This window comes from Oncorhynchus nerka, linkage group LG9a (assembly GCF_034236695.1).
Source record: "Oncorhynchus nerka isolate Pitt River linkage group LG9a, Oner_Uvic_2.0, whole genome shotgun sequence".
Classification (NCBI taxonomy): Eukaryota; Metazoa; Chordata; class Actinopteri; order Salmoniformes; family Salmonidae; genus Oncorhynchus; species Oncorhynchus nerka.
In genome coordinates, this window is record NC_088404.1 from 5657668 (window position 1) to 5682982 (window position 25315).

At 46.4% G+C, this 25315-nt stretch overlaps 1 protein-coding gene across 1 annotated transcript in view; it reads right to left on the reverse strand.

Annotated features, from left to right (window-relative positions):
- LOC115127315 (unconventional myosin-Va-like) overlaps positions 1-25315 on the reverse strand; it is a 56986-nt gene that overhangs the window by 14306 nt on the left and 17365 nt on the right. The window contains exons 13-33 of the mRNA XM_065022247.1: positions 20155-20280; positions 19759-19842; positions 18793-18915; positions 18045-18142; positions 14574-14660; positions 13766-13874; positions 12657-12868; positions 11413-11569; positions 9910-10149; positions 9098-9346; positions 8795-8888; positions 8449-8591; positions 7011-7178; positions 6565-6759; positions 6155-6442; positions 4982-5034; positions 4779-4856; positions 3544-3742; positions 3330-3423; positions 2883-3023; positions 1599-1753 (exon numbers count right to left, since the gene is read on the reverse strand). Coding sequence (XP_064878319.1) covers positions 1599-1753; positions 2883-3023; positions 3330-3423; positions 3544-3742; positions 4779-4856; positions 4982-5034; positions 6155-6442; positions 6565-6759; positions 7011-7178; positions 8449-8591; positions 8795-8888; positions 9098-9346; positions 9910-10149; positions 11413-11569; positions 12657-12868; positions 13766-13874; positions 14574-14660; positions 18045-18142; positions 18793-18915; positions 19759-19842; positions 20155-20280 — 3093 coding nt within the window. The remainder of the gene's footprint in view (positions 1-1598; positions 1754-2882; positions 3024-3329; positions 3424-3543; positions 3743-4778; positions 4857-4981; positions 5035-6154; positions 6443-6564; positions 6760-7010; positions 7179-8448; positions 8592-8794; positions 8889-9097; positions 9347-9909; positions 10150-11412; positions 11570-12656; positions 12869-13765; positions 13875-14573; positions 14661-18044; positions 18143-18792; positions 18916-19758; positions 19843-20154; positions 20281-25315) is intronic.

The following is a 25315-nucleotide window of genomic DNA, read 5'->3' on the forward strand; positions in this document are numbered from 1 at the left end:
TGCTCAAGGGCACATGGACAGATTTTCACCTTGACGGCTCGAGTATTCGAACCAGGGACCTTTCGGTTACTGATCGAACTCTCTAACCGCTAGGCTACCTGCCGCCCTCATAATTCATCACATTGAAATCCATAAGCATACAATAGCATAGGCCTATCAAAAATCAAAATCTACCTTGGACTCCCTTGATGCTAACGCTGTACCTCGGGGACTCGCTTGATGCTAACGCTGTACCTCGGGGACTCCCATGATGCTAACGCTGTACCTCATGGACTCCCTTGATGCTAACGCTGTACCTCATGGACTCCCTTGATGCTAACGCTGTACCTCATGGACTCCCTTGATGCTAACACTTTACCTCGGGGACTCCCTTGATGCTAACGCTGTACCTCGGGGACTCCCATGATGCTAACGCTGTACCTCATGGACTCCCTTGATGCTAACGCTGTACCTCGGGGACTCCCATGATGCTAACGCTGTACCTCATGGACTCCCTTGATGCTAACACTTTACCTCGGGGACTCCCTTGATGCTAACGCTGTACCTCGGGGACTCCCTTGATGCTAACGCTGTACCTCGGGGACTCCCTTGATGCTAACGCTGTACCTCGGGGACTCCCATGATGCTAATGCTGTACCTCATGGACTCCCTTGATGCTAACGCTGTACCTCGGGGACTCGCTTGATGCTAACGCTGTACCTCGGGGACTCCCATGATGCTAACGCTGTACCTCATGGACTCCCTTGATGCTAACGCTGTACCTCATGGACTCCCTTGATGCTAACGCTGTACCTCATGGACTCCCTTGATGCTAACACTTTACCTCGGGGACTCCCTTGATGCTAACGCTGTACCTCGGGGACTCCCTTGATGCTAACGCTGTACCTCGGGGACTCCCTTGATGCTAACGCTGTACCTCATGGACTCCCTTGATGCTAACGCTGTACCTCATGGACTCCCTTGATGCTAACACTTTACCTCGGGGACTCCCTTGATGCTAACGCTGTACCTCGGGGACTCCCTTGATGCTAACGCTGTACCTCGGGGACTCCCTTGATGCTAACGCTGTACCTCATGGACTCCCATGATGCTAACGCTGTACCTCGGGGACTCCCTTGATGCTAACGCTGTACCTCATGGACTCCCATGATGCTAACGCTGTACCTCGGGGACTCCCTTGATGCTAACGCTGTACCTCGGGGACTCCCTTGTTGCTAACGCTGTACCTCGGGGACTCCCTTGATGCTAACGCTGTACCTCGGGGACTCCCTTGATGCTAACGCTGTACCTCGGAGACTCCCTTGTTGCTAACGCTGTACCTCGGGGACTCCCTTGTTGCTAACGCTGTACCTCGGGGACTCCCTTGATGCTAACGCTGTACCTCGGGGACTCCCATGATGCTAACGCTGTACCTCGGGGACTCCCATGATGCTAACGCTGTACCTCGGGGACTCCCTTGATGCTAACGCTGTGCCTCGGGGACTCCCTTGATGCTAACGCTGTACCTCGAGGACTCCCTTGATGCTAACGCTGTACCTCGAGGACTCCCTTGATGCTAACGCTGTACCTCGGGGACTCCCTTGATGCTAACGCTGTACCTTGATGACTCCCTTGATGCTGTTGATGGTAGAGTTGAGCAGGACGCTGACTCTCTGGTCATCATTAGAGTAGTCAGCATGTCTCAGACACATGAACAGGATGTAGGCCGGCAGACCAGGGAGGAAGTTAACCGCCACACCGCGAGGTTTCAGCTCTAAGGGTCAACACAGTCATCACAACACAGAGAGACTTACAGGAGCAATTATGGTTAAGTGCCTTGCTCAAGGGCACATTGACATATTTTTCACAGAGGTGGCTCAATGCTCTTAACCGCTAGGCTACCTGCCGCCTTAACACAGCACAGTTAGCACAGCACAGCTAGCACAGCACAGCTAGCACAGCACAGCTAGCACAGCACAGCACAGCACAGTACAGTACAGTTAGCACAGCACAGCACAGCACAGCTAGCACAGCACAGTTAGCACAGCACAGCACAGCTAGCACAGCACAGCACAGCTAGCACAGCACAGTACAGTTAGCACAGCACAGCACAGTTAGCACAGCACAGCTAGCACAGCACAGCACAGCTAGCACAGCACAGTACAGTTAGCACAGCACAGCACAGCTAGCACAGCACAGTTAGCACAGCACAGCTAGCACAGCACAGCTAGCACAGTACAGTAAGCACAGCACAGTTACCACAGCACAGCTAGCACAGCACAGTTAGCACAGCACAGCTAGCACAGCACAGTTAGCACAGCACAGCTAGCACAGCACAGCTAGCACAGTACAGTAAGCACAGCACAGTTACCACAGCACAGCTAGCACAGCACAGTTAGCACAGCACAGCTAGCACAGCACAGTTAGCACAGCACAGCTAGCACAGCACAGCACAGCTAGCACAGCACAGCTAGCACAGCACAGTTACCACAGCACAGCTAGCACAGCACAGTTAGCACAGCACAGCTAGCACAGCACAGTTAGCACAGCACAGTTACCACAGCACAGCTAGCACAGCACAGTTAGCACAGCACAGCTAGCACAGCACAGTTACCACAGCACAGCTAGCACAGCACAGTTAGCACAGCACAGCTAGCACAGCACAGCACAGTTAGCACAGCACAGCACAGTTAGCACAGCACAGCACAGTTAGCACAGCACAGTACAGCACAGTAGAGTTAGCAACCACACCTCAAGGCTTCAGCTCTGACAAAGATAGGTATATCAATCGATTTATGCCTTTTACTTGTTACAAACATTTACTTTTTCCACTATCGGAAACACAGCTCAATAGGGAAATATGTAAAATAAGTATTTGCTGCAGAATAACATGCAGAACCTACCCACAACCAGACTCTTCAGTAGTTTGCTCTCATCCCCCCTCCGGTACTCCAGCATGCCTTGGAAGTCCCTCTCCTTCCGGGTGATACCAACAGGAGAGCGAGGCTCTGGACCTGGAGCCACCCTCTCCATCTGACCGCCAGCTAATGAGACCAACGACCAGATAGATAGATAAGATAGATAAGATAGATTAGAGAGATTAGAGAGATTAGAGAGATTAGATAGATAGATAGATAGATAGATAGATAGATAGATAGATAGATAGATAGATAGGAGTGTACGTACTGGTTATGTCCGATACGGTTTGAAAAACCATCATGACTTTTATATTGTAGAAATAAAATCAGTATCTATTATACGTGATAATCAACTAATAGACACTTAAAATGAGATTTTAGGACCTCTATTATTGATAGTTTATATTAATGCATTATAAACTGTGTGTATACCTTCGTATTCCTCTACCCTCTTCACGTAGACTTTGAGCTGTTTTTTAAGTTTGCGAATCATCTTGTCCTGTTTCTCTTGCTGCTCCATCAGGTCCTGTAAGATAGGAGTAGAATACTGAATAGACCCTCATTATACACGTCAGAGAGTCCTACGGAACCTAAACGTTCCACAACGTCGTACCCTGCTGAACGCAGCCCCTGGTCTGGTACCTACCAGGTTGTCGCTGGTAAGGCGTGTGATCTCGTGGTGCAGGCTGGCCTCGATGCGAGCCTCCTGGGGGAGGAGGAGGCTCTGGGAGAGGAACTGTTGCTGCTGCCTGTTCTCCTCTCTCACTCTGAGCACCTCCTCTCTCAGCTCCTCCACCTCCTCCTCATGCCTCCTGTCTTGCACCTGCAGCTGAGACACCAACAGGCTGGGAGGAGGGAGAGAAGCATTATAGGGAGAGAGAAATATAATAGAGAGAGAGAGAGAGAGAGACAGAGACAGAGAGAGAGAGAGAGAGAGAGAGAGAGATAGACATAGACATAGAGAGAGAGAGAGAGAGAGAGAGATAGACATAGAGAGAGAGAGAGAGAGAGAGAGATAGACATAGAGAGAGAGAGAGACAGAGAGAGAGACAGAGACAGAGACAGAGAGAGAGACAGAGACAGAGACAGAGACAGAGACAGAGACAGAGAGAGAGAGAGAGAGAGAGAGAGAGAGAGAGAGACAGAGAGAGAGAGAGAGAGAGAGAGAGAGAGAGAGAGACAGAGAGAGAGACAGAGAGAGAGACAGAGAGAGAGAGAGAGAGACAGAGAGAGAGACAGAGAGAGAGACAGAGAGAGAGAGACAGAGAGAGAGACAGAGAGAGAGAGACAGAGAGAGAGAGAGAGAGAGAGAGACAGAGAGAGACAGAGAGAGACAGAGAGAGAGACAGAGAGAGAGAGAGAGAGAGAGACAGAGAGAGAGACGAGAGAGACAGAGAGAGAGAGAGACAGAGAGAGACAGAGAGAGAAACAGAGACAGAGACAGAGAGAGAGACAGAGAGAGAGACAGAGAGAGAGACAGAGAGAGACAGAGAGACAGAGAGAGACAGAGAGAGAGAGAGAGAGAGAGAGAGAGAGAGAGAGAGAGAGAGAGAGAGAGAGAGAGACAGAGAGAGAGAGAGAGAGAGAGACAGAGAGAGAGAGAGAGAGAGAGAGAGAGAGAGAGAGAGAGAGAGAGAGAGAGAGAGAGAGACAGAGAGAGAGAGAGAGACAGAGAGAGAGAGAGAGAGAGAGAGAGAGAGAGAGAGAGACAGAGACAGAGAGAGAGAGAGAGAGACAGAGACAGAGAGAGAGAGAGAGAGAGAGAGAGAGAGAGAGAGAGACAAGAGACATATTCATCATCAGAATTTTTCCCCTCATCTAGTTCCTTTGTAATTGCCTTGAAAACCTTGAACACATTCCTCTTGCTATCCCTCAGCTCACCTGTTGGTCTCCTTCAACCCGTCATAAGCCAGCCACAGCTCTCCATCCTCGTTCATCTTGTGGTAATCAGGAGTGGATCTGACGCAAACAGGGGAAAAAAGTAAAACCAAGTCAACTAACTTAAAACAAGCTAAACCAAGATGTCAGCGGCCAATCAATGTAAAAGGATCCAGAATGGGGTGGGGTGAGTCGGAAGTGTTTACCCATCAGCCTCTTTGGTTTCACCAATCATCTTATGCATCTCTCCATACGCTTCCTACCAAGAGGAAAGGGGAGTCAAGTAAGTGTAGAGAACAACACATTCAAAATAGTACACGAGTATTTGTAAATCAGAATGTTGAGTTCATTTTTCAGTCGGACAGAATCACTGATCTACAATTCACCTCCCGAATAACTACTCATTACGTCAAGATGAGGGATTCTGCTCGGCAGTCGCCGAACCCTATTCCCTATATAGTGCACTACTTTAGACCAGAGCCCTATAGAACCCTATTCCCTATATAGTGCACTACTTTAGACCAGAGCCCTATAGAACCCTATTCCCTATATATAGTGCACTACTTTAGACCAGGGCCCTATAGAACCCTATTCCCTATATAGTGCACTACTTTAGACCAGGGCCCTATAGAACCCTATATATAGTGCACTACTTTAGACCAGAGCCCTATAGAACCCTATTCCCTATATATAGTGCACTACTTTAGACCAGAGCCCTATAGAACCCTATTCCCTATATAGTGCACTACTTTAGACCAGAGCCCTATAGAACCCTATTCCCTATATAGTGCACTACTTTAGACCAGAGCCATATAGAACCCTATTCCCTATATATAGTGCACTACTTTAGACCAGAGCCCTATAGAACCCTATTCCCTATATAGTGCACTACTTTAGACCAGAGCCCTATATAACCCTATTCCCTATATATAGTGCACTACTTTAGACCAGAGCCCTATTGAACCCTATTCCCTATATATAGTGCACTACTTTAGACCAGGGCCCTATAGAACCCTATTCCCTATATAGTGCACTACTTTAGACCAGGGCCCTATAGAACCCTATATATAGTGCACTACTTTAGACCAGAGCCCTACAGAACCCTATTCCCTATATAGTGCACTACTTTAGACCAGAGCCTTATAGAACCCTATTCCCTATATAGTGCACTACTTTAGACCAGAGCCCTATAGAACCCTATTCCCTATATAGTGCACTACTTTAGACCAGAGCCCCATAGAACCCTATTCCCTATATAGTGCACTACTTTAGACCAGAGCCCTATAGAACCATATTCCCTATATAGTGCACTACTTTAGACCAGGGACCAGTGCACTACATAGGGAATTAGGGTACCGTTTGGGACTACTTCCTCCTACCTTGTTGTGTTTGAGCACCTCCTGGCGGACCATGTGTGAGCGGAGGAGCAGCACCTCCTCCTTCCTGACCTCCAGCTCCTCGTTGGAGGAGTTGAGCTGCTCCAGGATCACGTTGTAGGGAGCGGAGCCCGGCCCGGGGCTGCTGGTGGAGGTCTTAGCCCCGGGGTTGGTCTTAGCCCCGGGGTTGGTCTTAGCCCCGGGGTTGGTGTTGGAGACTGTAGCTAGAGACTGACGCAGCTCCGTCAGGTTTGTCTTCAGCCTCTTGTTCTCCGACTCCAGCTCCTGGCGCTGAGGAGAGAGAGGAGACAGAGTTCAGAACGGCTCTACATATACAGACATTACCAGATATTAACTAAGAAATGGTCAAAAATGTAACTGTGCAGTAATAATAATGTATGAAATGTCATCACTTTCAGAGCCTCCAGGTCCAGCTCAGCTCTCCCTGCAGTTCTTTGCTTCTCTGCATTTTTGACCTGGTCTTGTTGTGCCTCGTCCCGCTTATCCAGGTGTCTCTGCAGTGTCTGTTTGTCCTGCTCCAGCTCAGTGACTCTCCTCTGCAGCTTCAACAGGACTGACATGTCAACCGCGTCCTGGTGAGGCGCGTCCTGAACAACAACACCGGAAAACATTTGTTTTTAGTTCATCTTTTTTTTTAAATAAATAAGACTGAGCGAATTCTAATAGGAGAGGAAAAGCATCCTGTTGTTGTTGTTGGACTATGGGGGTGGAAGCCTGGTGCTCAGCATACTCCCGAGCCGTGTTCATCACTCGGACGTTGTGGAAGCTATGGGTGAGCCTCAACGATGGTGAGGTTTTGTTGTTGCTTATTCCATATGTTTATATTTGAGTTGCTTACGTCTCCTCGTAGAGATCTGGTCTCGGACTCGGTGAACCCTGAGGAGCTGCGTGTTGAGCTGGGAGTTTTCACCGAACTGTGTCTTCCCTCTGCAGAGCTGGGAGTTCCCTCAGACTCATTGCTGCTGTAGTTCGAGTCTGTTCTCCGGCGGCCTGGTTTATTGGTGATCTGGTTTAGACAGCATGGCATGGAGGTTAGATAGGTAGCCGAAACTGACCCAAACCAATACGTTATTTTCATATAGACCTAATGTGGTTTAGGCCACTGAAATCTAGCAAGCGGCAGATAGGTGTTACTTCACTGTCAAACCAAACCAAGATCAGTATATTATTATTATTATTCTAAATCCCAAGAGATGGCTAATCCCCCGAAAAAATCTAAACATACAAGTGGGGCAAAAAAGTATTTAGTCAGCCACCAATTGTGCAAGTTCTCCCACTTAAAAAGATGAGAGAGGCCTGTAATTTTCATCATAGGTACACTTCAACTATGACAGACAAAATGAGAAAAAAAAATCCAGAAAATCACATTAAACATTAAAAATCCTACAATGTGATTTTCTGGATATTTTTTTTCTCCTCATTTTGTCTGTCATAGTTGAAGTGTACCTATGATGAAAATTACAGGCCTCTCTCATCTTTTTAAGTGGGAGAACTTGCACAATTGGTGGCTGACTAAATACTTTTTTTGCCCCACTGTACGTTGGGAAGCGTAAGATAAATAGCTTTGAATGTCAGTATGAGATGGATAACAGCCCCCTGCGTGTGAATAAACGTCTATTCTCCAAGGTCTGTAATGCTTCATAACTCATCTTACCACACTGATAGTCATCTCTTCTTTCAGGTCATAACTCACCACGCTGATAGTCATCTCTTCTTTCAGGTCATAACTCACCACGCTGATAGTCATCTCTTCTTTCAGGTCATAACTCACCACGCTGATAGTCATCTCTTCTTTCAGGTCATAACTCACCACACTGATAGTCATCTCTTCTTTCAGGTCATAACTCACCACACTGATAGTCATCTCTTCTTTCAGGTCATAACTCACCACACTGATAGTCATCTCTTCTTTCAGGTCATAACTCACCACACTGATAGTCATCTCTTCTTTCAGGTCATAACTCACCACACTGATAGTCATCTCTTCTTTCAGGTCATAACACCACACTGATAGTCATCTCTTCTTTCAGGTCATAACTCGCCACGCTGATAGTCATCTCTTCTTTCAGGTCATAACTCACCACACTGATAGTCATCTCTTCTTTCAGGTCATAACTCACCACACTGATAGTCATCTCTTCTTTCAGGTCATAACTCACCACACTGATAGTCATCTCTTCTTTCAGGTCATAACTCACCACACTGATAGTCATCTCTTCTTTCAGGTCATAACTCACCACGCTGATAGTCATCTCTTCTTTCAGGTCATAACTCACCACGCTGATAGTCATCTCTTCTTTCAGGTCAGCGTGTCTCTCTTTTAGACGTGTGTATTCACTCAGCAGACTCTGGTAGTGGTCACGCTCCTCACGGATATCACTCTCCAGCTGCGTACCGACTTTAGCCTGGGCCTTGCTCTCTGGACAAAGGGAACAGGGAAGAGTTCCTTAGGCAACAAATGGAAGACAACAGACGGAAAAAATTCAGAAGTAAAATGGACTTGTCCAATGAAAAAAATATATTAAAAAAAGTTTGTTTATGTTTTCCATTGCAAAACGTTTTTTTTATATATATATAATTTTTTTACTGTGTGCCATCATGAACATGACCCTTGTACTTTACCTGCGATCTGTTGTCTCTGTTCCTGGATCAGCTGATTCATATCGTCTTTCTCCGTTATCAATGAGCGGTTGTTCTCATTCAACTCTGACACCACCTAGTGGCCGGAAGAGGGAAACACATTAGTGGACACAGGTTTCCATGGCTCAGTACAGCGCGGTGCTGGCGACATCAGGCTTGGAAGTTCCATTCTTAATATAATGTGTCAGTGACATTGACAGTTTTCTAAGTCGCTTTGGAGAAACGACCGTATTAGCTTTTACCTTCTCCGTCTAAGTTAGTAGGTGAATGCAGCAGTTGCGTTACCTTCTCAGTGTCCACCCTATATGTCCTAGCCTCCTCCCGTATGGCCTCTTTCTCCTCCCTGGTAGTCTCCAATTCCTGACGGAGGAATGACAGCTGTTCCAGGAGGGAGGGTACCCCGTCTGCTTTAACTCTGCTCTCCTCCTCTGCCACGCGCAGTCGCTCCACCTCTCCACCCAGTCTCTCGCCCTCCGCTGCCCGGGACCGCTCCACAGTACGCAACCTCTCACTGAGCTCTCTGTTCTCCTTGTGCTGCAGAAGGGAGGGGGGGCACACACTGAGGGTTTACATGTGACAAACAACCAGCATTACCTCATGAAACAATGTCCTGTTTTCAACTGGGGTCAATACTGAAGTAAACAGACATTTCTAAGGAGACAGTGGTACGTGTCTCGAAAGAGTAAGATTTCCAAAATATTCATTACTCAAAATAAACATGAAACCAGACTGCCTGGTCTCACTTGTTCATTTAGTTGTAGTAGTACTACTATTTGTAGCTTTCCACATTGGTGGATTTCAACGCAGGAAGTAACTACGTCCATACAGGAAGTGACTATGTCCATACAGGAAGTGACTATGTCCATACAGGAAGTGACTAAGTCCACACAGGAAGTGACTACGTCCATATAGGAAGTGACTACGTCCATACAGAAAGTGACTACGTCCATACAGGAAGTGACTACGTCCATATAGGAAGTGACTACGTCCATACAGAAAGTGCCTATGTCCATACAGGAAGTGACTAAGTCCACACAAGAAGTGACTACATCCATACAGGAAGTGCCTACGTCCATACAGAAAGTGCCGTTTCTCACCTGTTCGTCCACTTTCCTCTGCAATTGCATGATCTTGTTCTCCATGCCGACGTTGAGCTTCTTGAAGTGTTCTACAGAGCGAGCCTCCACCCTTAGCTTCCTCAGTTCCCTCCTGGCAACCATGCGTCTCACACAGCTCTGGAGATAAACCACGGCCCTCAGGGAGCGTCTGCACCTCCGCCTGGCCAGCCAGCCTCTCACCCACCTCTGGATGGTGAGAACCTTGTGTTCGTACAGCAGCTGGGGGAAGCAGAGAATGCTTGAGGTGAGTTTGCTTCTTACGATGTAAAGCACCTGGACAAGGTCTACATAAATACACAATCACTGTTGTAGACCGGAGTCGTGTTTCAGTGGGTTCTAAACACAAGAAAACTGTCTGAAACAGGGAGGTACTGTCTGAACCAATTAAAAACGTTTTCCCCTGCTTTTCGTTTTGATATGTTGTGCCCTGAATGAACACAACCCCTGAATGAACCCGACCCCTGAATGAACCCGACCCCTGAATGAACACGACCCCTGAATCAAAACGACCCCTGAATCAACACGACCCCTGAATCAACACGACCCCTGAATCAACACGACCCCTGAATCAACACGACCCCTGAATGAACACGACCCCTGAATGAACACGACCCCTGAATGAACCCGACCCCTGAATGAACACGACCCCTGAATCAACACGACCCCTGAATCAACACGACCCCTGAATCAACACGACCCCTGAATCAACACGACCCCTGAATGAACACGACCCCTGAATGAACCCGACCCCTGAATGAACACGACCCCTGAATCAACACGACCCCTGTATCAACACGACCCCTGTATCAACACGACCCCTGAATGAACCCGACCCCTGCATCAACACGACCCCTGAATGAACACGACCCCTTAATGAACCCGACCCCTTAATGAACCCGACCCCTTAATGAACCCGACCCCTTAATGAACCCGACCCCTGAATGAACCCGACCCCTGAATGAACACGACCCCTGAATGAACACGACCCCTGAATGAACACGACCCCTGAATGAACACGACCCCTGAATGAACACGACCCCTGAATCAACACGACCCCTGAATCAACACGACCCCTGAATCAACACGACCCCTGAATCAACACGACCCCTTAATGAACCCGACCCCTTAATGAACCCGACCCCTTAATGAACCCGACCCCTGAATGAACACGACCCCTGAATGAACACGACCCCTGAATAAACACGACCCCTGAATAAACACGACCCCTGAATGAACACGACCCCTGAATGAACACGACCCCTGAATCAACACGACCCCTGAATCAACACGACCCCTGAATGTTCACGACCCCTGAATGAACCCGACCCCTGAATGAACCCGACCCCTGAATGAACCCGACCCCTGAATGAACACGACCCCTGAATGAACACGACCCCTGAATGAATACGACCCTTGAATGATCGACTGTGTGTAGAGAAGTATGTTTTGAAGTTTGGAGCAGGTCGGTTGTGTGTTGGATACCTTGCGGTAGGTCTGTCTGGCCTGGTAGGCCCGTAGCAGACGCTGCATGGTGATGGATGCAGACCTCTGCTGCTGGTAGCGTCTCCTGGCCACTAACATACGCTGGTTCTTCTGGATGATAACTGCTGCTCTGGTCCTCCTCAGGAACGCTACCAGACTGAGAGAGGAGAGAGAAGAGGAGAGAAGGTGAGAGAGAGAGAGAAGGTGAGAGAGAGAGAGAAGGTGAGAGAGAAGGTGAGAGAGAGAGAGAAGGTGAGAGAGAGAGAGAGAGAGAGAGAGAGAAGGTGAGAGAGAGAGAAGGTGAGAGAGAGAGGTGAGAGAGAGAGAGAGAGAGAGAGAGAGAGAGAGAGAGAGAGAGAAGGTGATAGAGAGGTGAGAGAGAGAGGGAGAGAGAGAGAAGGTGAGAGAGAGAGAGAGAGAGAGAGAGAGAGAGAGAAGAGAAGGTGAGAGAGAGAGAGAGAGAGAGAGAGAGAGAGAAGGAGAGAGAGAGAGAGAGAGAGAGAGAGAGAGAGAGAGAGAGAGAGGGTGAGAGAGAGAGAGGAGGTGAGAGAGAGAGAGAGAGAGGTGAGAGAGAGAAGGTGAGAGAGAGAGAGAAGGTGAGAGAGAGAGAGAAGGTGAGAGAGAGAGAGAGAGAGAGAAGGTGAGAGAGAGAGAGAGAGAGAGAGAGAAGGTGAGAGAGAGAGAGAGAGAGAGAGAGAGAGAGAGAGAGAGACAGAGAGAGAGAGGAGAAGGAGAGACAAGAGAGGAGAGAGAGAGGGGTAGGGGAAGTGAGAGAGTCAGAGATAATACACCTAAAGGCCAGATGTCTGACTCTATTAAGGATCAGGCTTCCCACTCTTTAGACACAACTAATTCCAGGACTTTTCAGGTCTACAGATTAGAATGTTCATGACACACACACAGGGTCGTCACTAGGTACCACAGTCATACTCCATGCCTACTTCTTACAATCCATCTTCTTAAAATGTGATTTTAAACGTAACCCTAACCACACTGCTAACCTTATGCCTAAACTGCCTAAATTAAATTTTCCAATATAGTCCATTTTGACTATGTGGTTGTGGGAACTAGTGGAAACCTACACACAGTGAGAAAAGCAATGTGGGGACAAATGACAGAAAAATAATGATTTGATACTGTGCGTGCATCGATTACATTCCTTGTCTTTCCCTGTCTGGAAGGTATATAAATGAATAGTATAGGTATATAATGAAACCCTGTGAGGTTGTAGTCTCTCCACTCACCAGCGCGCCTGGTAACCTCGTGTGTTTTTCTGTATGGTGATGGCAGCTTGTCTCATACGGAGATACCTCTTCCTGGTCAGCCAACATCTGATCGTCTTCTGGATACGAACGCACGCCTTCTTCAGTTTATCAGAACGCAGCTTCTCTAGATAGGCCACCTGACCCGCCCTGAAGAAGATCTTGCTCTTTCCAAACTGGTATTTGTCCTGGTCCTTGGAGATAAGAGGGTTGTTGAGCATTTTAGAACACTTATTATTATTTGACCCTGTTGGTCATCTATGAACATTTGAACATCTTGGTCATGTTCTGTTCTAATCTCCTGTTGGGGTTCTATTGAACATTTGAACATCTTGGCCATGTTCTGTTATAATCTCCACCCGGCACAGCCAGAAGAGTACTGGCCACCCCTCATAGCCTGGTTCCTCTCTAGGTTTCTTCCTAGGTTCTGGCCTTTCTAGGGAGTTTTTCCTAGCCACCGTGCTTCTATACCTGCATTGCTTGCTGTTTGGGGTTTTAGGCTGGGTTTCTGTACAGCACTTTGAGATATCAGCTGATGTAAGTAGGGCTTTATAAATACATTTGATTTGATTTAACCATTGTTTGTTTGATATCTATGCTACCTTTGTATCCCTCTGGGTACTAACTGGATGGAAGTAATTGAAGTAGACAGTTTGTGTGTGGAATTATGGCATATATCGGTGCAAGTTCCCATATCGATCGTGGACACAGGTCATAGCTCATTTGGAGAGAGAGGGCTATATGAATCCACTCACCCAGTATGGAAGGAGGTGGAGTATAGTGAAGGTGAGAGTTTTTGATTGTAATCCGGAGAGAGGGATGTATTGCATAAAGATACGACTAACCCTTTAAACAGAAATGAAGGAGGATCTAGGGTTGTGATATGATGGAGATGACCAGGTCTTGGTCGACACCCTAGTACGGTTCTGGGTAGAGGAGTTTAGGCCAGTATGGTAAAGCTGTTCACATGCCATGGTAAGATATATCCATTTATATATTTTGTACACTCTGTCCCTACTGTGGCCCATCTCTCCAAGTCAGGTCAATTCCTGAGCCCTAAGGCCTGACCTCTAACCCCTGACACTTCCTACCTGAACCCATTTCTCCAGGACGTTCCTGCAGGTCTGCTTCCTGTCTGAGAGAATGTCCTTCAGTTTCATCAGAACCCGGTACCGGTTAAAGAACTCCTGGTAGGTCCACCTGTCCACAGGTACAGGTGAGGTGAGGAACATATGCTCCTGATTCTGTTGCTACGGGAACATGTTGTGGTAACACTTTGTGACATGTGTGTGTGTGTGTATAGAGAAAGTTGAATGCTTGTGTAAGGGCAGGGCGACGTTGCTGCTGTTGTTGGTGGTGCTGGTGGTGGTGTTGGTGGTGGTGTTGTTGGTGGTGGTGTTGTTGGTGGTGGTGTTGTTGGTGGTGTTGTTGGTGGTGGTGTTGTTGGTGGTGGTGTTGTTGGTGGTGTTGTTGGTGGTGTTGTTGGTGGTGTTGTTGGTGGTGTTGGTGGTGGTGTTGGTGGTGTTGTTGGTGGTGTTGTTGGTGGTGGTGTTGGTGTTGTCGTTGGTGTTGGTGTTGTTGGTGGTGGTGCTGTTGGTGGTGGTGCTGTTGGTGGTGGTGTTGGTGGTGGTGTTGGTGGTGGTGGTGGTGGTGTTGGTGGTGGTGTTGGTGGTGGTGTTGTCGTTGGTGTTGGTGTTGTTGGTGGTGGTGTTGTTGGTGGTGGTGGTGTTGTTGGTGGTGCTGTTGGTGGTGCTGTTGGTGGTGGTGTTGTTGGTGGTGGTGGTGCTGTTGGTGTTGTTGGTGGTGCTGTTGGTGGTGTTGGTGTTGGCGGTGGTGCTGTTGGTGTTGTTGGTGGTGCTGTTGGTGGTGGTGTTGGTGTTGTTGGCGGTGTTGGTGTACCTGGATGGGAAGCCTGCTGCTGAGATGCGGATGGTTTCCAGGACTCCACAAGCCCGTAACTGCTGTACTGCCCTCATGGGGTCCATCCTATTACGAAGACAACATACATACATACAGTGCATTCAGAAAGTATTCAGACCCCCTTTTGCACATTGTTACGTTACAGCCTTATTCTAAAATGGATTTTTTTTAAAGTTCCCCCTAATTAATCTACACACCAATGACGAAGCAAATGTATTAAAACAATTTTTAAATAATTAATATAAGTATTCAGACCCTCAGTACTTTGTTGAAGCACCTTTTGGCAGTGATTACAGCCTCAATTCTTCTTGGGTCTGACGCTACAAGCTTGGCACACCTGTATTTGGGGAGTTTCTCCCATTCTTCTCTGCAGATCCTCTCAAGCTCTGTCAGGTTGGATGGGGGGAGCGTCGCTGCATAGATATTTTCAGGTCTCTCCAGAGATGTTCGATTGGGTTCAAGTCTGGGCTCTGGCTGGACTTGTGTTGTCTTGGTTGTGTGCTTAGGGTCGTTGTCCTGTTGAAAGGTGAACCTTCACACAGTCTGAGGTCCTGAGCGCTCTGGAGCAGGTTTTCATCAAGGATCTCTCTGTACTTTGCTCGGTTCATCTTTCCCTCGATACTGACTAGTCTCCCAGTCCCTGCCGCTGAAAAGCCTCCCCACAGCGTGATGTTGCCACCACCATGCTTCACCGTAGGGATGGTGCCAGGTTTCCTCCAGACGTGATGCTTGGCATTCAGGCCAAAGTGTTCAATCTTGGTTTCATCAGCCCAGAGAATCTTGTTTCTCATGGTCTGAAAGTCTTTAGGTGCCTTTTGGCAAACTCCAAGCGAGCTGTCATGTTCCTTTTACTGAGGAGTGGCTTCATCTGGCCACTCTACCATAAATAACTGATTGGTGGAATAACACATATGGAATCATGTAGTAACCAATAAAAGTGTTAAAAAATATCTAAATATATTTTAGATTTGAGATTCTTCAAAGCAGCCACCCCTTGCCTCGATGACAGCTCTGCACACTCTTGGCATTCTCTCAACCAGCTACATGAGGTAGTCACCTGGAATCCTTTTCCAACCATCTTGAAGGAGTTCCCACATATGCTGAGCACTTATTAAACCATGATTCCGTGTGTTATTTGATAGTTTTGATGTCTTCACTATTATTCTACAATGTAGAAAATAGTACAAATCAAGAAAAACCCTGGACTGAGTAGGTGCATTCAAGCTGTTGACTGGTATGTACACTACCGTTCAAAGGTTTGGAGTCACTTAGAAATGTCCTCATTTTTGAAAGAAAAGCTATTTTTGTTGTCCATTAAAATAACATCAAATTGATCAGAAATACAGTTGTTAATGTTAATGTTGTAAATGACTATTGTAGCTGGAAACGGCTGATTTTTTAAAATGGAATGCCTACATAGGCCCAACCATCAGGCCTGTGTTCCAATGGAACATTGTGTTTATCCAAGTTTATCATTTTAAAAAGGCTAATTGATCATTAGAAAACCCTTTTGCAATTATGTTAGCATAGCTGAAAACTGTTGTTCTTATTAAAGAAGCAATAAAACTGGCCTTCTTTAAACTAGTTGAGTATCTGGAGCATCAGCATTGGGGGTTCAATTACAGGCTAGAAAAGTGATATTGAGTTGTGTTTGGTTGACAACGCAACCAAATATCAACATTTAAAGGCTATGTATCTTTTGTGTATCTGACTGCAATTCCAGTTTTAATTCCAGTTTTAATTCCAGACCGGCTTTAATCCCAGTTTTAATTCCAGTTTGTCTACAAATTAATTATCCATATGTTGGATTCACATCTCCATCTCACCCCCCCCCCCCCAAAAAAAAGTTAAAAGTTAAAAGAATAGAACGAATTGAAAATCAACTTTGGTTTGATTTTGTCCTATCCTTTAACTTTGATTTTTGGTTAGAAATGGAGACGTTAATCCAACACATGAATCATTCATTGGAAAATTGAATTAAAAATCAACAGAAGTTTGAAACCCTATGCCTAATGTATATGTATGTATATGTTTAGTTGAATTAAAACAATGGCTGTTGATGACTTTGTGAATGGTTTATAAAAGAGTCTAATTGGTGATATATGAGTGATAAAGTACGGTGACGTCTCATTTGCTCTGTTAAACCTACCCTTTGGAATGACTTCCAATAGCAACAATGAATGTAGTCAGTTCTTAAAAGATCTCACAATCATTCTCACATTGGTAGTAGTCAGTGACAAATAACAGAGCAGTGCTGGGCTTGGTTAAAACCCTGAATGGTTGACCAAGGGGATAGCTGTAGATACATCATCTCTCCAGTAGGAGGTGTTGTAGAGAGACCAACTCTCCAGTAGGAGGTGCTGTAGATACATCATCTCTCCAGTAGGAGGTGCTGTAGATACATCATCTCTCCAGTAGGAGGTGCTGTAGATACATCATCTCTCCAGTAGGAGGTGCTGTAGATACATCATCTCTCCAGTAGGAGGTGCTGTAGATAGATCATCTCTCCAGTAGGAGGTGCTGTAGATACATCATCTCTCCAGTAGGAGGTGCTGTAGATACATCAACTCTCCAGTAGGAGGTGCTGTAGATAGATCAACTCTCCAGTAGGAGGTGCTGTAGATACATCAACTCCTGTAGGTGTTGAAGATAGATCATCTCTCCAGTAGGAGGTGCTGTAGATACATCAACTCTCCAGTAGGAGGTGCTGTAATGTAGATAGATCAACTCTCCAGTAGGAGGTGCTGTAGATACATCATCTCTCCAGTAGGAGGTGCTGTAGATACATCATCTCTCCAGTAGGAGGTGCTGTAATGTAGATAGATCATCTCTCCAGTAGGAGGTGCTGTAGATACATCAACTCTCCAGTAGGAGGTGCTGTAGATACATCATCTCTCCAGTAGGAGGTGCTGTAGATACATCATCTCTCCAGTAGGAGTTGCTGTAATGTAGATAGATCAACTCTCCAGTAGGAGATGTTGCCCAGCCTATTGTTTTTGTTCTGATAGTGGATATAATGTTGAAGATGGTACAAATTGTTTCAAAGGTACAAATTCAAGGTTTTTGTCTGTTGAAAATTGGTTACCATGACATAATCATGTGGTTGAATTTTCATCCTCAAAACGTTGATGACTTTTTTTCAAATCCAATGTATTTTCCACGTAGATTTCATGTCACAATATGTTGAAACAACGTTGTGAACCAACATATTGGTGACAGATTTTTACCCTCTCTTTCCCAGGGTGCCACAAAACGATAATAACTATGTCATATTTATTAGGAAACATCCCTTTTTAAAAAAATTTTTTTAACGTTTTTGAAAACAAAAACAAAAATGAACATTTCTGATTGGACAACTCCAGATAGTCCCTTTCTATTTCATCCTGTTCTTCTCCGTTTGGTGCCGAATGAACATAACCTAAAGGTAAAGGAGTGTGGTGGCAGACTCACATGAATGGGGATTTGAGGTCGTTGGGCTTGATGCAGCGTACATAGTGAGGGGTAGTTCCGTTCAGAGTCTCCATCAGCAGATGTAGAGAGTTACGAAACTGAGGGGAGGGGCGAGACAAAGGGTCCAATCAAATCAAATGTATTTATAAAGCCCTTCGTACATCAGCTGATATCTCAAAGTGCTGTACAGAAACCCAGCCTAAAACCCCAAACAGCAAGCAATGCAGGTGTAGAAGCACGGTGGCTAGGAAAAACTCCCTAGAAAGGCCAAAACCTAGGAAGAAACCTAGAGAGGAACCAGGCTATGTGGGAAAAACTCCCTAGAAAGGCCAAAACCTAGGAAGAAACCTAGAGAGGAACCAGGCTATGTGGGAAAAACTCCCTAGAAAGGCCAGAACCTAGGAAGAAACCTAGAGAGGAACCAGGCTCTGAGGGAAAAGCTCCCTAGACAGGCCAGAACCTAGGAAGAAACCTAGAGAGGAACCAGGCTCTGAGGGAAAAGCTCCCTAGAAAGGCCAGAACCTAGGAAGAAACCTAGAGAGGAACCAGGCTATGAGGAAGAAACCTAGAGAGGAACCAGGCTCTGTGGCTCATCTAAATGTAGCAAAGTATTAGTCAAAAAAATATCAGATTTACATTGAGAAGGTTTTAACATGGCAACGCGTGTTTATAGAAATCTGAATCTTAAAAACCACACCATCGGAAGAGTGATTTATGTTTTAGCCTTGTTCTGCTAGGTCCCTCTCACCTGCGTTCCAACGCTCTTCTTGTGGTCTCTCTGAGCCTGAACAGGCCGTGTCATCTTACTGCGACTGGTCAGGGAGCCTGCAGGCTTCTCCTCGTCGCTGAACAGCTCCAACAGCAGCTCAAACTGGAGGGAAGAGTCAAACACGTCTCAAACAGGAACAGGAAACTGTTGTTGTTTTTTTTAAACGGCTGTTTGTGACCATTTCTTGTATTATCTCGACTGTAATCTTTTGGTTCTTTGTCTGCTAACTGTGACGTTTTTCTTTCTCCAGTGGTTTTGTCACCATATGAAAAGTGCACTAATAAAAAACGAAGAAGAACGCGGTATCTGTATTCACCACCAGGGGGCAGTTTCTCCATGACATAAAACGGTCTGTCAAGATCTAAACATAGACTTGTTCCTACAGCTCTGTGCTGGGTGTGTTCTCCAAGTTCAAACATCACACTAGTTAACCCGAGGGCACTACGATGGTCCTCTACATAAGACTAGTAATACAGAAGGTATTTACAGACTGGAAGACGGGAGAAAGGTTGAGTGTTTGACCTGATATGAAAAAACAAACAAACAAATAAATAAACAAACAAACAAACAAACAAACCAATAAACAACCAAACAAACAAATAAACAAACCAACAAATAAACAAACAAATAAACAAACAAACCAACAAATAAACAAACAAATAAATAAATAAACAAACAAATAAACAAACAAATAAACAAACAAATAAACAAACAAACCAACAAATAAACAAACAAATAAATAAACAAACAAATAAACAAACAAATAAACAAACAAATAAACAAACAAATAAACAAACAAACCAACAAATAAACAAACAAATAAATAAACAAACAAATAAACAAACAAATAAACAAACAAATAAACAAACAAACCAACAAATAAACCAACAAATAAACAAACAAACCAACAAATAAACAAACAAATAAATAAATAAACAAACAAACCTTGCTTAGTTTGAGCACAATAATCTGCTCTTCATTGACAGTGTCCTTATTCTTCTCCAGGAATCCCTCACACTGGTACTCCACCTAGGGACAAAAAGGGTCGTGTTAAACAGAGGGAACAGCGGGTAGAGAAAAACATACACCCATGTCAATTCGTGATAAGAAGATGAAGATAACATGAGATATTCAACCTGACCCTCATTCTAGAACGGGAGTGGTTTGGTTAGTACTGCTCAAACGAGGAGAGCTATTTCAGTCAGTCAGTCACCTACACTCAACAACCCACATCCTACAGTCAGACAGCAAGCAATGGCCTACGTCAACGTCAACATAAATAGAAGGTCTGACATGACCAGTTTTTTGTTTGTTTTTAAATTTACAATGATGCTTGTGTACCTTGTCTGCAAAGTGGAGGATGATAAAGGCTTTGTTGGACATACGAGGTTTGTCAAAAAGATCACTTTTCTTCAGGAAGGTGTTGTAAAGTTTCTGAGCCCATGTGTCATCAGAGCCTTTGGGCATCTGAGGGAGGGAGGAGAGGAAGGAAGGGGAGAAGTTAGTGAACACATCAGCCTGACTCACATCCTAAATATGTGTGTATGTACAAAGCCTTCAGAAAGTATTCATACCCCTTGACTTGTTCCACATTTTGTTGTGTTACAGCCTGAATTCAACATGGATTAAATACTCCCCCAACCCTCACCCATCTACACACAATATCCTGTAATGACATCACAGTACCCTGTAATGACATCACAGTACCCTGTAATGACATCACAGTACCCTGTAATGACATCACAGTACATACACAACATGGATTAAATACTCCCCCACCCCTCACCCATCTACACACAATACCCTGTAATGACATCACAGTACCCTGTAATGACATCACAATACCCTGTAATGACATCACAATACCCTGTAATGACATCACAATACCCTGTAATGACAAAGTGAAAACATGTTTGTTTTTTTCAAGTTTCTTTTGCAAATTGATTGAAAATGAAATACAGAAATCTCATTTACATAAGTATTCATACCCCCTTTGCTATGAGACTCCAAATTGAGCTCAGTTGCATCCAATTTCCATTGATCATCCTTGAGATGTCACTACAACTTGATTAGAGTCCACCTGTGGACAATTCCATTGTTTAGACATGATTTAGAAAGAAACCACATGTCTATTTAAGGTTCCACTGTGTTTTTTGTTGTTGTATTTTATTTGGTTGGATTATCATTATTGGATCCCCATTGGCTGTTGAGAAAGTAGCAGATGCTCTTCCTGGGGTTTATTATTGGATCCCCATTGGCTGTTGAGAAAGTAGCAGATACTCTTCCTGGGGTTTATTATTGGATCCCCATTGGCTGTTGAGAAAGTAGCAGATACTCTTCCTGGGGTTTATTATTGGATCCCCATTGGCTGTTGAGAAAGTAGCAGATGCTCTTCCTGGGGTTTATTATTGGATCCCCATTGGCTGTTGAGAAAGTAGCAGATGCTCTTCCTGGGGTTTATTATTGGATCCCCATTGGCTGTTGAGAAAGTAGCAGATGCTCTTCCTGGGGTTTATTATTGGATCCCCATTGGCTGTTGAGAAAGTAGCAGATGCTCTTCCTGGGGTTTATTATTGGATCCCCATTGGCTGTTGAGAAAGTAGCAGATACTCTTCCTGGGGTTTATTATTGGATCCCCATTGGCTGTTGAGAAAGTAGCAGATACTCTTCCTGGGGTTCCACACAGAACATGAAACATGACAGAATACAGATCATGTCAGAACAGAAACCAGACGATGAAGTACTGTCTGTAGATCTCTGAGATGTGATGAGGTATATATCTGGGGAAGGGTATAAAACTATTTCTAGAGTGTTGACATTTTTCCCAAAATACAGTGGTCTGCATCATAGGGAAATGGAACACGAAATATGAAGACTGCCTTAGAGCTGGCCATCTGACCAAACTAAACAACTGGTCAGGGAGCACCGTGGTCAGGGAGCACCGTGGTCAGGGAGCACCTTGGTCAGGGAGCACCTTGGTCAGGGAGCACCTTGGTCAGGGAGCACCTTGGTCAGGGAGCACCGTGGTCAGGGAGCACCTTGGTCAGGGAGCACCTTGGTCAGGGAGCACCTTGGTCAGGGAGCACCTTGGTCAGGGAACACCTTGGTCAGGGAGCACCTTGGTCAGGGAGCACCTTGGTCTGGGAGCACCTTGGTCTGGGAGCACCTTGGTCTGGGAGCACCTTGGTCTGGGAGCACCTTGGTCTGGGAGCACCTTGGTCAGCGAGCGGTTGGAGCGAGCGGTCGCATCTGCACTCGGTCCGCAGGTAGTATTACATTTCATTACATTTCATTATAGTACAACGGTTTGATTTGTCTAATCTTAGCAATTTTTCTTCTTAGCTAGCTACATAGCCGTCTTAGCCGTCTTTGTATCATAGATAATTGCGTAATTATCGTATTTCGTCGTCCTAACGCAGTCTACACCGCCCTGCAGCTAGCTAGCTAGCTAACGTCTACCGTTAGCTAGTCCACCGTCTACCGATTAGCAGCACAACTTACACTCAACTGAACGACTTGATTAGTGTAGTGTTAGCTAGCTACATAGTTGTCTTAGCTGTCTTCGTATCCAAGATAATTGTGTAGTTTAGAGTGTGTTTTAGAGTGATTATCTTAATTTACCGAGGTTAGCTAGCCAGCTATTCGTCGTCCTTAACGTAACAGAACTTCCGCACTCAACAATCCGGTCGCATTTCGTTTCGCTCCACAGGTAGTATCACATTTTTCATTTCATTACAGTACAACGGCTTGATTTGTTTGATCGTAGCTAGCTACATAGCTAGCTACATAGCCGTCTTTGTATCAAAGATAATTGTGTAGTCTTGAGCGATTTCCTAGGTTAGCTAGCCAGCTATTGTCGTTCTTTTAACGCAACGTAACGTAAATCAACACTGCTAGCTAGCCAGCTAGCCCCGAATAGCAGCACAGTAGCACAGTAGAAACCATTACACTCAACGGAACGACTTGATTAGTGTAGTGTCAACAACGCAGACACTGCCAGCTAGCCTACATAGTCAACAACGCAGCCTCTGCCAGCTAGCCTACTTCAGCAGTACTGTTTCATTTTAATCATTTTAGTCAATAAGATTCTTGCTACGTAAGCTTAACTTTCTGAACACTCGAGACGTGTAGTCCACTTGTTATTCCAATCTCCTTTGCATTAGCGTAGCCTCTTGTGTAGCCTGTCAACTATGTGTCTGTCTATCCCTGTTCTCTCCTCTCTGCACAGACCATACAAACGCTCCACACCGCGTGGCCGCGGCCACCCTAATCTGGTGGTCCCAGCGCGCACGACCCACGTGGAGTTCCAGGTCTCCGGTAGCCTCTGGAACTGCCGATCTGCGGCCAACAAGGCAGAGTTCATCTCAGCCTATGCCTCCCTCCAGTCCCTCGACTTCTTGGCACTGACGGAAACATGGATCACCACAGACAACACTGCTACTCCTACTGCTCTCTCTTCGTCTGCCCACGTGTTCTCGCACACCCCGAGAGCTTCTGGTCAGCGGGGTGGTGGCACCGGGATCCTCATCTCTCCCAAGTGGTCATTCTCTCTTTCTCCCCTTACCCATCTGTCTATCGCCTCCTTTGAATTCCATGCTGTCACAGTTACCAGCCCTTTCAAGCTTAACATCCTTATCATTTATCGCCCTCCAGGTTCCCTCGGAGAGTTCATCAATGAGCTTGATGCCTTGATAAGCTCCTTTCCTGAGGACGGCTCACCTCTCACAGTTCTGGGCGACTTTAACCTCCCCACGTCTACCTTTGACTCATTCCTCTCTGCCTCCTTCTTTCCACTCCTCTCCTCTTTTGACCTCACCCTCTCACCTTCCCCCTACTCACAAGGCAGGAAATACGCTCGACCTCATCTTTACTAGATGCTGTTCTTCCACTAACCTCATTGCAACTCCCCTCCAAGTCTCCGACCACTACCTTGTATCCTTCTCCCTCTCGCTCTCATCCAACACTTCCCACACTGCCCCTACTCGGATGGTATCGCGCCGTCCCAACCTTCGCTCTCTCTCCCCCGCTACTCTCTCCTCTTCCATCCTATCATCTCTTCCCTCTGCTCAAACCTTCTCCAACCTATCTCCTGATTCTGCCTCCTCAACCCTCCTCTCCTCCCTTTCTGCATCCTTTGACTCTCTATGTCCCCTATCCTCCAGGCCGGCTCGGTCCTCCCCTCCCGCTCCGTGGCTCAACGACTCATTGCGAGCTCACAGAACAGGGCTCCGGGCAGCCGAGCGGAAATGGAGGAAAACTCGCCTCCCTGCGGACCTGACATCCTTTCACTCCCTCCTCTCTACATTTTCCTCTTCTCTCTCTGCTGCTAAAGCCACTTTCTACCACTCTAAATTCCAAGCATCTGCCTCTAACCCTAGGAAGCTCTTTGCAACATTCTCCTCCCTCCTGAATCCTCCTCCCCCCCCTCCCTCCTCCCTCTCTGCAGATGACTTCGTCAACCATTTTGAAAAGAAGGTCGACGACATCCGATCCTCGTTTGCTAAGTCAAACGACACCGCTGGTTCTGCTCACACTGCCCTACCCTGTGCTCTGACCTCTTTCTCCCCCTCTCTCCAGATGAAATCTCGCGTCTTGTGACGGCTGGCCGCCCAACAACCTGCCCGCTTGACCCTATCCCCCTCCTCTCTTCTCCAGACCATTTCCGGAGACCTTCTCCCTTACCTCACCTCGCTCATCAACTCATCCCTGACCGCTGGCTACGTCCCTTCCGTCTTCAAGAGAGCGAGAGTTGCACCCCTTCTGAAAAAACCTACACTCGATCCCTCCGATGTCAACAACTACAGACCAGTATCCCTTCTTTCTTTTCTCTCCAAAACTCTTGAACGTGCCGTCCTTGGCCAGCTCTCCCGCTATCTCTCTCAGAATGACCTTCTTGATCCAAATCAGTCAGGTTTCAAGACTAGTCATTCAACTGAGACTGCTCTTCTCTGTATCACGGAGGCGCTCCGCACTGCTAAAGCTAACTCTCTCTCCTCTGCTCTCATCCTTCTAGACCTATCGGCTGCCTTCGATACTGTGAACCATCAGATCCTCCTCTCCACCCTCTCCGAGTTGGGCATCTCCGGCGCGGCCCACGCTTGGATTGCGTCCTACCTGACAGGTCGCTCCTACCAGGTGGCGTGGCGAGAATCCGTCTCCACACCACATGCTCTCACCACTGGTGTCCCCCAGGGCTCTGTTCTAGGCCCTCTCCTATTCTCGCTATACACCAAGTCACTTGGCTCTGTCATAACCTCACATGGTCTCTCTTATCATTGCTATGCAGACGACACACAATTAATCTTCTCCTTTCCCCCTTCTGATGATCAGGTGGCGAATCGCATCTCTGCATGTCTGGCAGACATATCAGTGTGGATGACGGATCACCACCTCAAGCTGAACCTCGGCAAGACGGAGCTGCTCTTCCTCCCGGGGAAGGACTGCCCGTTCCATGATCTCGCCATCACGGTTGACAACTCCATTGTGTCCTCCTCCCAGAGCG